The sequence below is a fragment of the Populus euphratica genome, unplaced genomic scaffold (assembly GCF_000495115.2).
Source record: "Populus euphratica unplaced genomic scaffold, PopEup_1.0 scaffold98.1, whole genome shotgun sequence".
Lineage (NCBI taxonomy): Eukaryota > Viridiplantae > Streptophyta > Magnoliopsida > Malpighiales > Salicaceae > Populus > Populus euphratica.
Genome location: NW_011499986.1, coordinates 291,468 through 306,822, shown reverse-complemented (window position 1 = coordinate 306,822; position 15,355 = coordinate 291,468). Strand labels below are relative to the sequence as shown.

At 33.0% G+C, this 15,355-nt stretch overlaps 1 protein-coding gene across 1 annotated transcript; it reads left to right on the top strand.

Annotated features, from left to right (window-relative positions):
• The first annotated feature begins 1,482 nt into the window (after window positions 1-1,482).
• On the top strand, window positions 1,483-10,357 carry XRN3 (5'-3' exoribonuclease 3). The gene is given in 23 exon segments (XM_011046812.1): window positions 1,483-1,863; window positions 2,336-2,438; window positions 2,521-2,597; window positions 3,440-3,631; window positions 3,783-3,902; window positions 4,003-4,065; window positions 4,407-4,556; window positions 4,658-4,822; window positions 4,966-5,043; window positions 5,174-5,260; window positions 5,675-5,953; window positions 6,166-6,261; window positions 6,356-6,451; window positions 6,553-6,623; window positions 6,920-7,048; window positions 7,141-7,217; window positions 7,312-7,352; window positions 7,466-7,540; window positions 7,661-7,818; window positions 8,453-8,557; window positions 8,663-8,738; window positions 9,071-9,150; window positions 9,351-10,357. Coding segments are annotated over 23 exon segments (3,285 nt in total). The 5' UTR covers window positions 1,483-1,659; the 3' UTR covers window positions 10,114-10,357.
• The last annotated feature ends 4,998 nt before the right edge of the window (window positions 10,358-15,355 follow it).

Below are 15,355 nucleotides of genomic sequence, written 5' to 3'. Positions count from 1 at the left end.
TTTTTTAGAATGTCTTCTTTAGGGTTTCTTGTAATGGCCTTGCTTCTTGTGCATGTACTAAGATCTATATTTATAGTACAAGAATCTCATCATGTGTGAAAAACAAAGTCTCAAACAAACTCATTCTCTTCTTTGAAATTAAAATTAAAATTTGATCAAGAATCAAATTTGAAAACAGATAACTATCCTTATCTTGATGATAAAGATAAAATGGTAAAAATACATTGTAATCCCTAGTTTTCGCACAAGTTGACAAATCACACTTTTCATTAAAATAAATCTCTGATATTTTAATTTTATATTTTAAGCTTCATAAAATTAAATTAAAAACTATCAAGCCAAAATTGGGTTATAAGTCTTTCCGGGTTGAAAAAACTTGTTTTTGAATTTAAATTACTCTTGTCCAGATCTTGTAGATGTCCAATTAAGACTCTCAAACTTATTTACTTCACTTTGAGTGTATAACAATTTTAAACATCAACTTTAATCATTTCATTTTATAATTTATATAAGAAACAACAATTAACAAATTATTTCGTTTTAAATGATTTATTGAGTAATAAATTACAAACCTTGAACTTTCTTTATCGATATGTTTTATATCTACATAACTCCTTAAAACATATACCGATAGGATCACAATAAACTTGTAATCAAGAGAATTATCATAATTTAAATGAATAATTTTATCTTATTATGCACTTTTGATATTTTCTTTTGTACGTTACCTTTAAATTGTCAATGAGAATATTATTAATGATATCATCACTAACATCTCATTACTAATGTATATGATGTAATTACCACTCCCATATTAGGATTTTTTGTAAATGTTTTACATTTTTTTTTATTAGAATATTTTATACATCAACACTCCATTTCTTAATTTCTCTCTTAGTTTGCTAGCTAATATCATCACGTGTCATTTTTATAATCTCTCTATTATATGCCGGTGCTCTTTAACTCTAGCTTCCTCTTCCTTTCTTTTGTCACGAACAACTATTACTTGGCTCTTCATCTATAGTTTCTTTTGTATTACATTATCTTATCTTTAAGTACATATCTTAAAAAAAATTAATTTATTTTATTAAAGTATATTCACATTATATAATTTGTTTTTGAACTTCATTGACATATATATTTTTTTATGGTTTTTGTAAATATAAATTTTATTTAGAATATTTTGTGAGTATTTTTTTTGGATTGAAATTAGTATTCGTTTCATTAACAGGAGAATGCATCTGGAAAAACTATGAAAAATAAAGCTCCAAAAATAAATATCTCGCGTCGAAAATCTTCGATGCACGAGAGAACAATCCAATCCCAGCACCCGACCGACCCGCTGGCCCTCTCACCTTGTAAAAAGACACAAACACCCCTAAACTTCATGGCAGTTATTTTCCTATTTCTCACATCGTGCCCATCCCCTCAGGGGTTTCCTCGTCACAACAATTTATCCCCGTACCCTAACTCGCTGTCGTGAAACAAATCCTAAAACGTTACCATTAACCACGCACGCAACGGAAAAATTGTGCATTCTCATATTCTCTCTAGCTAGTTAGTGCTAGGGTTTACTTCATTGTTTGCTGTTTCTGCTATAATCAGTTAGGCCTTTTCAAGCGAGTTAGACCGGTAAGTTGCTGATCGGAGTGATTTGCGATGGGAGTGCCGGCTTTTTATCGGTGGTTAGCGGAGAAGTATCCGCTAGTGGTGGCTGATGTGATCGAAGAAGAACCCGTGGTTATCGAAGGCGTTAAAATTCCTGTGGATACGAGTAAACCTAACCCTAACAACATCGAATATGATAATTTATATCTCGATATGAACGGGATTATTCACCCCTGCTTTCATCCCGAAGACAGAGTACGATTTGGATTCTCGCTCGCGCTCTTTTCGCTCTTTTTTGCTTATTTGCATTTAATTTGTGTATTTTTAATTTAATTGTGTTGTAGAATGTTCACAGTCGATACACAAATCACTTTAAATACAAAAAGTCGAGTAGGGGGTTGGTCCGAATTGAGAGAGGAAAAAAAATGGAACTTAAAATCTTTTCTGGAGATATCCATTTTGCGAGGGCGACAGATAAGATATCCCGATACAGTGGTATCTTGATACTTCCAGGAATAGTAAAAACAAATTCTAAGGAGTCCAAAAAGGTGAAAAATTGGATCTATGTCCAACGGACCACACCTACCGGGAAAAAGTCTTTTGTTCTGGTTCGACCAGTACTCATATATGAAAGAGGGGAGGTTTTAATGAAATTGAATTGAACTGGATTTGATTTTCTTTTAACAATGTGATTTATTTATTTTTTAACTTTCTTTTCCTCTTGCAGCCTTCACCGACTTCTTTTGGTGAGGTGTTCCAGTGTATGTTTGATTATATTGACAGGCTTTTCGTGATGGTGAGGCCTCGAAAATTGCTATTCATGGCAATTGGTAAGCAATTTAAACCGAGTGGTTTTCTTTGACTGTAAATTTGATTTGTGTGTGATACTGATTGTGTGGGAACAACTTATAGATGGAGTTGCACCACGGGCGAAAATGAATCAGCAACGGTCTAGGCGATTTAGAGCAGCTAAAGATGCATCTGATGCGGTATGTGCTTACCTTAAAAATGGGCTGCTCCTCCATTTGTATGCAGCTGGAGAGTGATACTGATTATTGGTTCTTGATCAGCAAAACCTACTTTAGTTTTTCTGTTAAAATTGCTGTGTTAGTTATGTTTTATTTTAGGTGAAATTATTTGGTAGAGTTTATATATGGATGCAATGGCTGACAGTGGGTCCTTAGAAATCTGAAAGCTAATTGAAGTAACACGAGTTGAAGTGGATAAAACACATAGGCTAGCTTAACCAACTATTTATAGAAGAAGGAAAAATATTCATAGAGATATAGAAACAACTCTTGAAGGGACGCTCATTAGATAAAGAACTAAAGAACTCTTAAGGAATATTTACAGTTCATTGAATGAAAATCATCGTTCTTCTTCCTCTGGAAAGTTGATGGTTTTCAAATTTATCAATTTGTTTGTTTGAAATGAGAGTACTAGAGCCTATGATTCTGATACCTGCTTTATAGTTGCATCTTGTAAACTGCATTTATCCTTGGTCAACTTTTTGATTGCTCAATAGATAAATTCCTGGTTATGGAAACATCATGCTCTAACCATATATGGAATATACGGAAGTTCACTGGTTTTGAAACCTTAAAGATTCTGTTAATGAACATATATTTAACCACTAGGGATATCTGAGGCTGTATTTTTCTTAGATTTCTTAATGCCTTTTGGGATTTTCTGGATTTTCAGTATTCATCATGGTTTCGTTTTTATATCACTTTGTTATTATTTTTCCTCAATTCTTCTAAAGGAAGAAAACCGAACACGGTAGGAAATACACCATTTTAATATTATCAGTCATTCAACATTTTTATTGTAGGCTGCTGAAGAAGAAAGGCTAAGAGAGGAGTTTGAGAGGGAGGGCAGGAAGCTTCCCCCTAAGGAGACATCTCAAACTTTTGATTCCAATGTTATCACTCCTGGAACTGAATTCATGGCTGTTTTGTCAATTGCATTGCAGTACTATATTCATCTTAGACTAAACTATGATCCTGGATGGAAGAAAATCAAGGTATAGCCTTTGCTGTGGTCCCTTGTTTATTTTTCCTCATGCAATGTTTTGTGATCTTCAACAGAGATAATGCTATCCCTACCTTCTGGTGTGTGTAACCAGAGCAAATGCATAATATTTGAATTTCTGTTTACATTTCTATTTTGTGAAGGTTGTTCTTTCTGATGCAAATGTTCCTGGTGAAGGGGAACACAAAGTCATGTCCTATATCCGTCTTCAAAGAAACCTTCCTGGTTATGATCCAAATACACGCCATTGTCTGTATGGTTTGGTATATTTCTTCCATAACTGACCCATGATCTTTTTTAAAGTAATTGTTATTTTTCCTTCCAGACTAACATTATTTCTCTATTCATTGGTGCTTCTGATAGGATGCTGATTTAATTATGTTGGCTTTGGCTACTCATGAGGTTCATTTTTCAATTCTTCGAGAGGTTTGTGTCTTGTTGTTTAGACATATTTGCCTTCTAAAAACAAATTCAATTTTGAACTCTTGATGCTGTTTCTTAGTTATTAGTTCTAGTTAATTAGCAGAGAGAGGTAAAGGAATGTCAATTTTGATGAAAGGCTTCATCATCAATCTGAGAATAATTGGATGATGAGTCTTTTTCAAATATCTGTAACTCATCTGCTAAACCTTCGCTTATTACAATGAAGGTTGATGAATCATCATAATAAGTGGATGTATCACTCTCTCTTTTTAATTGCCTGTGACCCATGTGCTAAATGTTGAATGTGTTTTTCTTTAACATCCCTTCTTAATTGTATGTCTCAGATTGTTTTCACTCCTGGACAACAAGACAAATGCTTCATATGTGGTCAGACAGGTCATTTAGCAGCTGCTTGTGAAGGAAAAGCGAAGAGGAAGGCAGGGGAATTTGATGAGAAAGGCAATGATGTTGCTGTGCCCAAAAAACCATACCAGGTAGGTTATTATAAAGATATTTGAAAGTTTTGGTTGTAAACATCTTCCATGATGATGCATTATCTAGCCCTTTTTGCTTCATGACTCTTTTCTTGATGCAGTTTCTCAACATTTGGACTCTTAGAGAGTATTTGGAGTATGAATTCAGAATTCCCAATCCTCCGTTTGAGATTGATTTGGAACGTACTGTGGATGATTTTATATTCATATGTTTCTTTGTTGGCAATGATTTCCTGCCACACATGCCCACATTGGAGATCCGCGAGGTTTGTAAATAGTTGTCTAAAGTACAGCTTGTGATTTCCTCGAATTGCTGCTTAGGATTTTTCCCTACACGGAAATAAATTAACTACATTATAACGAAGCAAAAAGACTAACATTTGTTTTTTATTTTTGTTCCTTTTTTCAGGGTGCAATCAACTTGCTGATGGCTGTTTATAAGAAGGAATTTAGAGTGCTTGGTGGGTATTTGACTGATGGCAGCAAGGTACTCAAACTTTTGTGCTAAATGTTCAACTTAAATTTTTGGCTGCTTCCCAGTGGGTTCTATCACCACATTTATCGACTTCTAGTAAGATTGCTCAGAAATTTTTCTTTATAACTTTCTGTTTTCTCAGCCAAATTTAAGTAGAGTGGAGCATTTTATTCAAGCTGTGGGTTCATATGAAGATAAGATATTCCAGAAAAGAGCACGATTGCACCAGGTTAAATTTATTCTCTGAAATTTTTGGATGTGTGCGTCTTTTTTACTGGAATGGTGTGAATGACAGTCGTAATCTTATGATGCACCTTTGCAAGAAATTCTGAATTTTATGGTTTTTTTCTGGGTTACTAATTGTGTGTGTGTTTGTGGGCGTGTATGTGTATTTTTGCTGTGTAATGCTCGTAAATGAGAATGGTAATGTGATTATTATTATCTCCAGCAGGGTATTGAAAAAGACTATATATGGGACCAAAAGATATCTATTAGATATAGAAGCAAAAGTATTTTCATTTTATAAGCAACAGTATGTGAAACCTTAAACAATAAAGTTCTGGATAGACAAGAAGAGGCACTGACAGAAAGAAGCACCTCTTTTCAACTTCGTTAATTAATTTATTCTGTCTATACCTTGCAGCGCCAGGCAGAAAGAATTAAGCGTGAAAAGACACAGGCAAGAAGAGGTGATGATGCGCAGCCTCAACATCAACCTGAATCTTTGGTTGCAGTCACACAATTTCGTGGTTCTCGACTTGCTTCAGCTCCTACACCTTCACCATATCAGGATGATGGAACACCTTCTCAGACATCTGATGGTAAAGGATCTTCTGTTCGGAGCCATAAAGTTCCACGTTTGTCTTCAACAGCCAATATTGGTGCTGCCATTGTTGAGGCAGAGAATAGTATGGAAATAGAAGTATGTTTTCCTGCTTCAGGAGAGGCACTTTAATGTAATTCTGACTCCTTCAGCCAATCTTTAGGACTCATATTCTATGGGCTAGCCTTTCATTTGGTATGAGCCCTTGCTGGCGAGGGGTTAAGAGTGCATTTGTTTACTCAATTTATTATTTTGTAGAATTGAAATCTGCGGTTTGTTACATTTTTATCTGGAGCACTTAATTTATTTAGGCACATGAAAACAAAGAAGAATTGAAAACTAAGCTTAAGGAGTCGCTTCGCGAGTAATTTGATGTTTTTAACTCAAAGAATCACGAAGAAGACAAGGTTTGAGTCTCCTATAGAAATATTGGTTATTATTCTTACTTTTTTGGCCCATTAGTTTTTAGTGATGTTTGTATCTTCAATGTTCTTTTACCAGGTCAAATTGGGAGAACCAGGGTGGAAAGAAAGATATTATGAAGAGAAGTTTTCTGCAAAATCTCTTGACGAAATGGAAGCTGTACGAAGAGATGTTGTGAGTACATGTACTACTGTAGCTACTGATTTTGAATGTACTCTTTCATATTTTTGTGAGATAAGCAGGCTGGTCTATCTATTTGACATTCAACTGGGCAGGTTTTGAGATATACGGAAGGGCTGTGTTGGGTCATGCATTATTATTATGAAGGCGTTTGTTCTTGGCAGTGGTGAGTTTTTGAATTTTCATTTCCTAGCAGATTAGAGTTCTTGTTTCTACTGTAACCTCTTCCCTTTCCCTTAAACTTCATGATCCACCAAAGTAAATAGAAAGTTTGACACTGCAGTTTAGGTGACCATTATAATTTTAGGAAATATTTTTACTCAGCTCAGTCTTGCAAGATGACTTTATGAATCATATTGCGTCTTATCAAGGATAAACTTGTACTTTACATGTTGTCTTTGTACTTGATATGTCAATGCCTTTAGATCTTCAACTCTGAACTGAATAAATCCTTTGTTCCAGGTTTTATCCCTATCACTATGCACCCTTTGCTTCAGATCTCACACATCTTGGTGAACTGAACATCAGTTTTGAACTTGGTTCTCCATTCAAACCATTCAACCAGCTTTTGGGAGTTTTCCCTGCAGCAAGGTATCCTATCTATTTACTTATTCTCTCAAGGAAGCCATTTCTATAAGCAAAACCGCTTGATAAAGAGCTAATGGTATTTTTTTTTTCTTCAGTTCCCATGCTCTCCCTGTGCATTATAGGAAATTGATGACAGATCCAAATTCACCTATTTTTGATTTTTACCCTACTGGTACGGATGTTTACTAGAAAAGAAAGCTCGACATGTGACTATATTTATTTACATGGATGATAAGATGTCTTCTAACCTCTGTTACATCTATCAGATTTTGAAGTGGACATGAATGGGAAACGATTTGCATGGCAGGTTAGTTTATCTTTGCGATCTTAATTCATCTGGCCTTTCAGACATGATTATGTGGTGGAAGTAGTTTTTCTGTCGAACTGGATCTTATTGGTTCTGTTGTGTTTTCTCATTAGGGTATTGCAAAGCTTCCCTTCATTGATGAAGCTCGTCTTCTTGCGGAGGTCCAAAAGATTGAGCACACATTAACGGTATGCTTCTTGAATCAAGTTGCTTTACTGCACTATTTGTTTCTTCCATTGCTTGAATTTTCTTACAAGAAGATCCTATGGTTTCACATTATCTGACCTGAAGGTTGCAATGTTCTGTAGGAGGAAGAAGCAAGGAGAAACAGTATGATGTTTGACATGCTTTTTGTGTCATCATCTCATTCTCTCTCTGAGAGCATATATTTACTCGATAATCATTGCAAACAATTAAATGACAAAGAACGAGCTGAAGTCAAGGAGCGTATCAATCCTGAGTTGAGGTCTGTAATTAATTATTTATAAAGAATTAAGTATTTACTTTGAAGTTCGAAAGTGGATTACTTTTATGAGATTCTGAATTTGACTGGTTTCCATTTTCCTTGTGAATTGTTCTTTATCTCAATCAAGTCATTATCCCTAGTATTGTTATCTGAAGTTGGATTCTTCTAATGTTCAACCAATTTCCTGCCATCCTAGATATTGGATTTAATTTTGTAGTTCAGAGTTGAATGTAGGTTGAACTCAGTTGAAATGTTCTAGCTTTGGAAGTGTTAAGCTATCTTATAATCTCTAGGCTATAACTGATAACACTAGTTTTCCCTGACACTGAAATCTATTTTATGTACCAAAATCACGTTATGATTGTGCTTGCTTCTCTAGCATTAATAGGCGGGAGTTGTTTTGCCAACATATAGTATGATTTTTGTGGATTTGGCATGCCAGAATATTGGATGTGGATGTGGCACTTTTGAAGCCTCAAATCTCATCTCTGCCACGTTGACTTTTGCTCACTACATGCTCTCCTTTTTCTTATGTTCTCAGATTTTGGACTTGAATGAATTGTATTCCCCCCAGTAATCACAAATTTAAAATCTGTTTGGACTATTCTCTAATTTTATTTACGCCTACATGCAGTGATGGGATGAATGGCTATTTATCTCCCTGTGCTGGAGATACTCATCCTCCTATATTCAGGTCTCCAGTTATAGGCATGGAAGACATTTTGGCCAATGAAGTCATGTAAGCTTCTAAATGTTGAGTGTCATTTTGACTATTAGATACTTCAAGTCATCTTTTGTCTAAGGTTTTTCCCTGCTTCTTTATTGTTTATTCTTTTCTGTTCAGATGTGTTATATACAGACTTCCTGATCCACACAAACACATCACTTATCCACCTGTTGGTGTTATATTCCCCAAAAAGGTACTTATTTGGTTTTGAGGCCTATTCTTCCTTGTCAGAGTCTGCTTTTCATGATCTAGTTATATATTTGTTTCCTTATCTAGTAGGAAATGACTCGCAACCGAAGTTGTTACTTGAGTACTTGAAATCTCTGCTAGCATGTTATATTTTTTACCTCTTCATTTCTATGTACTGGCATCTCATATGCACAGTTTTTCGACTCTCTGCTAAGAATATCTTTTCTTTTTGGTGTACTTGCATTTAGTCATATGACATCATGTAGATCAATGCTTTTAGACTTGCATTTCTATTATTTACTAAGAACACATTTAACATGAAGCATGTTTTTGTAGATTGTGGATCAGGGCGATCTGAAACCTGACCCAGTTTTATGGCACGAGGAATCTGGGAGGAGGCCTTGGGAAAATGACAGGTGTGCTTTACCCTTCTTTTTTTCTATGAATAGTGCGTGCTTCACTTGATCTCCACAGCGAGTGAAATAATTATTTGTTTGGCTGATTGCATGATAAGATGTTCCACTCCTTCCTTAGCTGATTGCATGTGCATTTGTGCTTCGTTCACCGTATACCACCTTTTTCAACTGTAATTGTTTGTTTGGCTCCTCCCTTTCAGACGAAATCCCCATGGAACCATCGCTGGCCGTCATCTTGGGGAAGCATCGCATCGACTTGTTGCCAACAGTCTGCACCTGAACGTGGATCGCAATGGGTATAGCAATCATATGCATGGTCCACCACAACCTTACATTGCAGCTCCCCGTGGCCCACCACTCTCTTCCTATTCAAATGGGTTGCACAATCAGGGACCCCATGGAACTTTGCGTCCTAGAGTGGATTATTCTCGTGCAGGTTATCCCCGATCTACAAGTCCTCGTATACCACCTCACCATGACCGTGGATACGTTGAACCCTATGCTTCGGCAGGACCCAACCCCTCGTATAGTGGTAGGCTTCCTCAGTATGGAAGTGAGAACCGATCAGGTGGGCAACACTCAAGGCATGAATTTCATCATAATGGTGGACCAAGGTACCCGAATGGGCCTGGGGCACACATATCAACCGGGCCCACTACATATGCTTATCAAGGTGGTTATGATTCCAGTCCCCAGCCACCTGGAGCTGGTAGTCACCAGCAATGGGGTGGTAGGTTTCCCCCACCAGCCAACCATAACAATACCAGAGGTTTTGGTCACCATCAACAAAGTGGCAACCGATTTTCATCGTTGGATTCTAGAGGAAATAAAATGCCACCAGAACATGGCGGAGCAAATAGGAGACAACCACCACCTACTGGAACATACAGGGGGGCACAGCAATCACCTCCTGGCGGAGCCAGTCGGAGGCCCCATCCACCAGCTGGATATGGTCACCAATAAAGCTACGTATCTTATAACCGAAAGGTCCTTTGATTGCTGTACAATAGTTGTTTTACCCCAGCGCTTTTCACAGTTTTCCCATTCCATTACAATCAGTTAATTTTTTAGGCTTTACCATTTCTAGATTGTTGTATTGTATTTTATTTTGGATGGCCGCGTAAAATTGTATTAATAATCAGTGAAGAGTGTACATCACATCCTCAACACCGCACGTTATTATACAAGGAGCCATTTGATTTGAACAGAATGTACATGAGGTTTGAAATTGGTGGCAGGGGTTTTGATCAACTGGGGATCTGCTAACAGAATATTCTTGATCAATGCAAGCAGCAACGTCAGTATAAGATGAAATTAATTTCAGTACGATGTTCTGGTATGCTTCATGACTAAGAAGGTTTAATTACTCAGGGCTTGATATATCCAAGCTCCTCCAATCAATAGATCAACAACTTATTGTATATGGTAGATAAGTGACTTGAAAAAAGAGCTAGATGATTCATGTCATTTGATGCTCATTCTTTTCATTATAGTTATAAAACCTTGTCTATCAGTTGACACGGCTTAGAGATTAGATTTTAGGTTTTATAGTTCAACTCGAAAAAATTAAAAAAATATTTTATATTTTAATATTTCATATGAAAAAAAATCTATATAAATATAGTTTATATATATATATATATATATTGTAAAAAATGAAAATTTAAAAAATATTTTAAAAGTTTTTTATTTCATATTAAAAAGATATTATATTAAAAGATTTAAACAAATTTTTTTTATTCTACATTAAAAAAATATAACCTTTTTCTTTCATATGAAAAAAAATCTATATAAATATAGTTTTTATATATATATATATATTGTAAATAATGAAATTTTAAAAAATATTTTAAAATTCTTTTATTTTATATTAAAAAGATATTATATTATACTTTTAAGTTGAAAATTTAAACAAAATTTTTTTTATCCTACATTAAAAAAATATAACCTTTTTCTTGTGAATATAGATTATATATACTAAAAGATTTCAAATCTCACATGAAAAATATTATATTATTCTTTTAAGTTGAAGTATTTAAATTAAAATTTTTTATACCACATTGAAAAAAACCTAACTTTTTTATTGTGAACATAGAGTATATATATGAAATGACTTCAAATTTCACATCGAAAAAATAACTTTTTCTTGGGAATATAGGAGTATATATACTAATAGGTTTCAAATACTATATTGAAAAAACATAACTTTTTTTTTTTGAACACAAAGTATATATATTAAAAAACTTCAAATCTTATATTAAAAAAAATATTATATTATCTTTCTAAGTTGAAGTATTTAAACCAAATTTTTTTATTTCACATTGATAAAACATAACTTTTTTTTTATGAATATAAAATATACATATAAAAGGATTTCAAATCTTATATTGACAAAAAAACTTTTTTACTTTGAAAAAATAACTTTTTCTTGAAAACTTAAAGTATAATGTATATATAGTAAAGGATTTCAAATTTTACATTGAAAAAATATAACTTTTTTCTCAGCAACATAGATTATATATATTAAAATATTTCAAATCTCATATTGAAAAAATAAAATATTTATATAATATTTATATAGTGAGCTTTATAAAATTTTACTAATCAATTAAAAAAATATGAAAAACAAAATATAGAAAAAAAAACACATTTGAAAGGAAAAAAATACTATGTTTCGCCTGCATTTACCTGGATCGACTTGTTAAATCAACTGAATTTAGCTAAATCATTACACAAACTATTTTTTTAATAAATCCACACTTATCCTAATTTAATAACTATACTTTTCACCCTATTTTAATAGATGAATAATGCGGGAGTCTGCAAAATAAATTTACAGAGAAAATATTGTTGCCGAGGGGCTAAAAGCAAGATAACAATAGGGCACTTATAATACAATCACTTATATTTGGGCCTTTATCAACCGCACGTGTGCAGCACAGTTACAGCTTGCTTGGCGGGGCTGTTAGACATATATTAATTTGTTTAATACTTAGTACAATTTTTTGAAATTGCTTTATATGTCCTTGCGTTCTGTTTGATGATTGTTTCGGATATATATAAAAATAATAAAAATGTGTTTGATTAAAATAACTTATACAGAGATATAAAATATTTTTATAATTTTAAAATGAATTTATGTTATTTTAAAACAGTAAAATAATAAGGATATAAAATATGTTTTATTTATTTATTTATTTTGATATACCAGTGAAACGTCATCTTAATATTTTATTAAGGGGTGATACTGAATAATGAAGGGACAGATTGGCAGATCGCTGACTTGAGGTGCCTCAGGTTTTGGAATGTTGAGATTCAATTCGGTTCTCTTCACACGGTCTGCAGTCAGGAGTCTGATTTTACGAGTTACACGTCTACGAGATTAGGTAGCTAGTCCAATGTCAACGTTGATTTTTGCGGTTGTACTGTTATTTGTATTTTTTTAATTTATTTATTTTTTTAATATTTTAATATTGTTTTTATTTGTTATTAAAAATAAAATTTCAATGTATTTTTAAACAAAAAAATATTTAAAAAACAACATTTAACTTACAAGAGTTGTTTATTTAGCAAAATCCTACTAGCCGATGCCCAGATAACGACATAACGTGTATCAGCAAGGGGGAGTAGTGGCACGCCTCCACTGCTACAATATCTTGATTTTGTTTGCCTTTTCTCTTCTGGGTTTCAAGAAACACAGCGCACGAACAAGCTAGCACGCATGTCATGCCGGTTGCTGAGGGAACTTTACAGATGTCGTTGACAAGAAGACTGCAACTTCCCCTCAAAAGTTTACTAATATTTTTGTATTAATATTCTCAAAGTATTAATCTAATTAATACTCATACTGTCTCCTGGTCTTTTATGTAGATTTATATATCAATCTTGTAAATCAACAGGCATATGCTGGAGCGCATCCCCGCTACAAAGTAAATAGAAGAGAGGAACAAGTTAACCCGGAATAAAAAAACATGGTTACTGCATATAGAGAGTGATGGCTAGAGTTTACAAACAGTATTTGCGTAAATGGGACTGCATGTCAATCAAGATTTGACAGCAAAAACTATCGAGAGTCTATTACTTGAGCTCGGATGTAATTCATAATAGAGTGCCAGCCACCTTGAATCTAGTTCCAAGGGACAGAACGTAAGGATAAAAATATAAATATAAAACAAATTTATTTTCAAAATAATTTTAAAATAAATTTTTATAATTTTAATTTGAAACAAGTAGTTTTTTATAGTTAAGCATAGAACCTATTTAAAATTATGGTAGAAGATGAGATTAATATTAAGTATAACTACTCATCATACCCAAACTTTATTCATAAAAGCTAGTTTGTTTTATATATATATATTTTATGTCCTCCATGGATGAACCTTGAATCTTTATTATATTGTCAAATACAGCGGGGAGTCTTCAACTAAATAATGAACGCAATAACTTGAGAGGCAAATTTAGAAATCGATGCGTTATGTGAAGTAATCAATGACACCATGCATAAATTTTGTATAACTACTCATCATACCCAAACTTTATTCATAAAAGCTAGTTTGTTTTATATATATATTTTATGTCCTCCATGGATGAACCTTGAATCTTTATTATATTGTCAAATACAGCGGGGAGTCTTCAACTAAATAATGAACGCAATAACTTGAGAGGCAAATTTAGAAATCGATGCGTTATGTGAAGTAATCAATTCTGGTTTGCATAAATTTTAGTTAATGGGAAGTGGTTAGTGTAAATTTCACTTAGAAAATGCCTATAACGACACCATGCTGTTTCGAGACAGGGATTGTTTGTCTGTAATTAGAAGAAGTTCTTCTTTTCCTGGTGAGAAAGTATGGTGAATGTGATGGACATATGGGGACAAAAGTTGCACCCACCACATTTGTGTTTGAATATTTATATTTTTGGAGGTGTCTTCTTGTTTCAGGCCCCTGTAATCATGACCATTTTAGAGCCAACCACCATCATCTCTTACCTTTCATGTGTGACATGAAGACATTGATGGGATGTTTAATTAGTATAATATAAATTATTTTTTCAATTTTTTTAAAAATATATTAAAATAATTTTTTATATTTTAAAAAACAACTTTTAATACTAGCATATTAAAACCATCTCAAGACATAAAAAATTAAATTTTTATGAACATCATTCCAAACACCAAAACACATCTAAATACATCCAAGCATGTAAATAGTAGTCAGGATGATGTTTTCTGCATATGCATGATTATACATGCTATAATGGCTATTTTTGAATATCATCACATAAATTTTTAAAATTTAATAAAATAACATAACCATATAAATTTATAATAAAATAATATAATTTAATTATGAAAAATATAATTATTCAATTCTTGTAAACCCGTGAAGACATTCTCTAAGATTCATGTTCTGTGGGCTAGCCTTTCATTTGTATGAGCCCTTGCTGGAGAGGGGTTAGGAGTGCATTTGTATGCTCAGTTTATTATTTTGTAGGATTGAAATCTGCGGTTTGTTACATTTTTATCTGTAGCATTTAATTTTTTTCAGACACAGTTTAATTTTCTTTTTTTAAAAAATAAACAGTTGAAATCATAGTGGGTATTTGTTTACACAGTTGCAGCTGTGTTTTAATTAAAATATAATTTGTAATTGTTTGGTAATAAAAAAAAATAATTTACTATTTATGTATCTTATATAATTTTTGCATCCAAAACACACGTAATTAAAAGCAAGAAATTCTTGATTTTCATGCACTGTACATACTAATTGCATTGTTCACTGAACAATGCAATTATCATGAACAGTGTATATATATTGATACACTGTTCATGTCAACAATGCAAGAAAAATACATTGTTCACTTAAAAAAAATTATTAGTGCAATTTACTTGCACTATTTAGGTGAATTTTTTTTTAATGTGTTAATTTTATTAATATTTTTTAAAAAAATTAATTTAGAGTGAATTAAATTCACTCGCACTGTGACACGAATAATATTTTTTTTCTAAAAAAATTAATGTAGAGTAAATTAAATTCACTCGTACTATGATGTGAACAATATATTTTTCTCGAAAAACTAGTATAGAGTAAATTAAATTCATTCGCATTGTAATATTAATTTTATACCTAATAATATTTTATCTAATTTTATTATACGCACAAAAAATTATAAAAACTGTAGTTCTTATCGGATGATTTTTGTACGC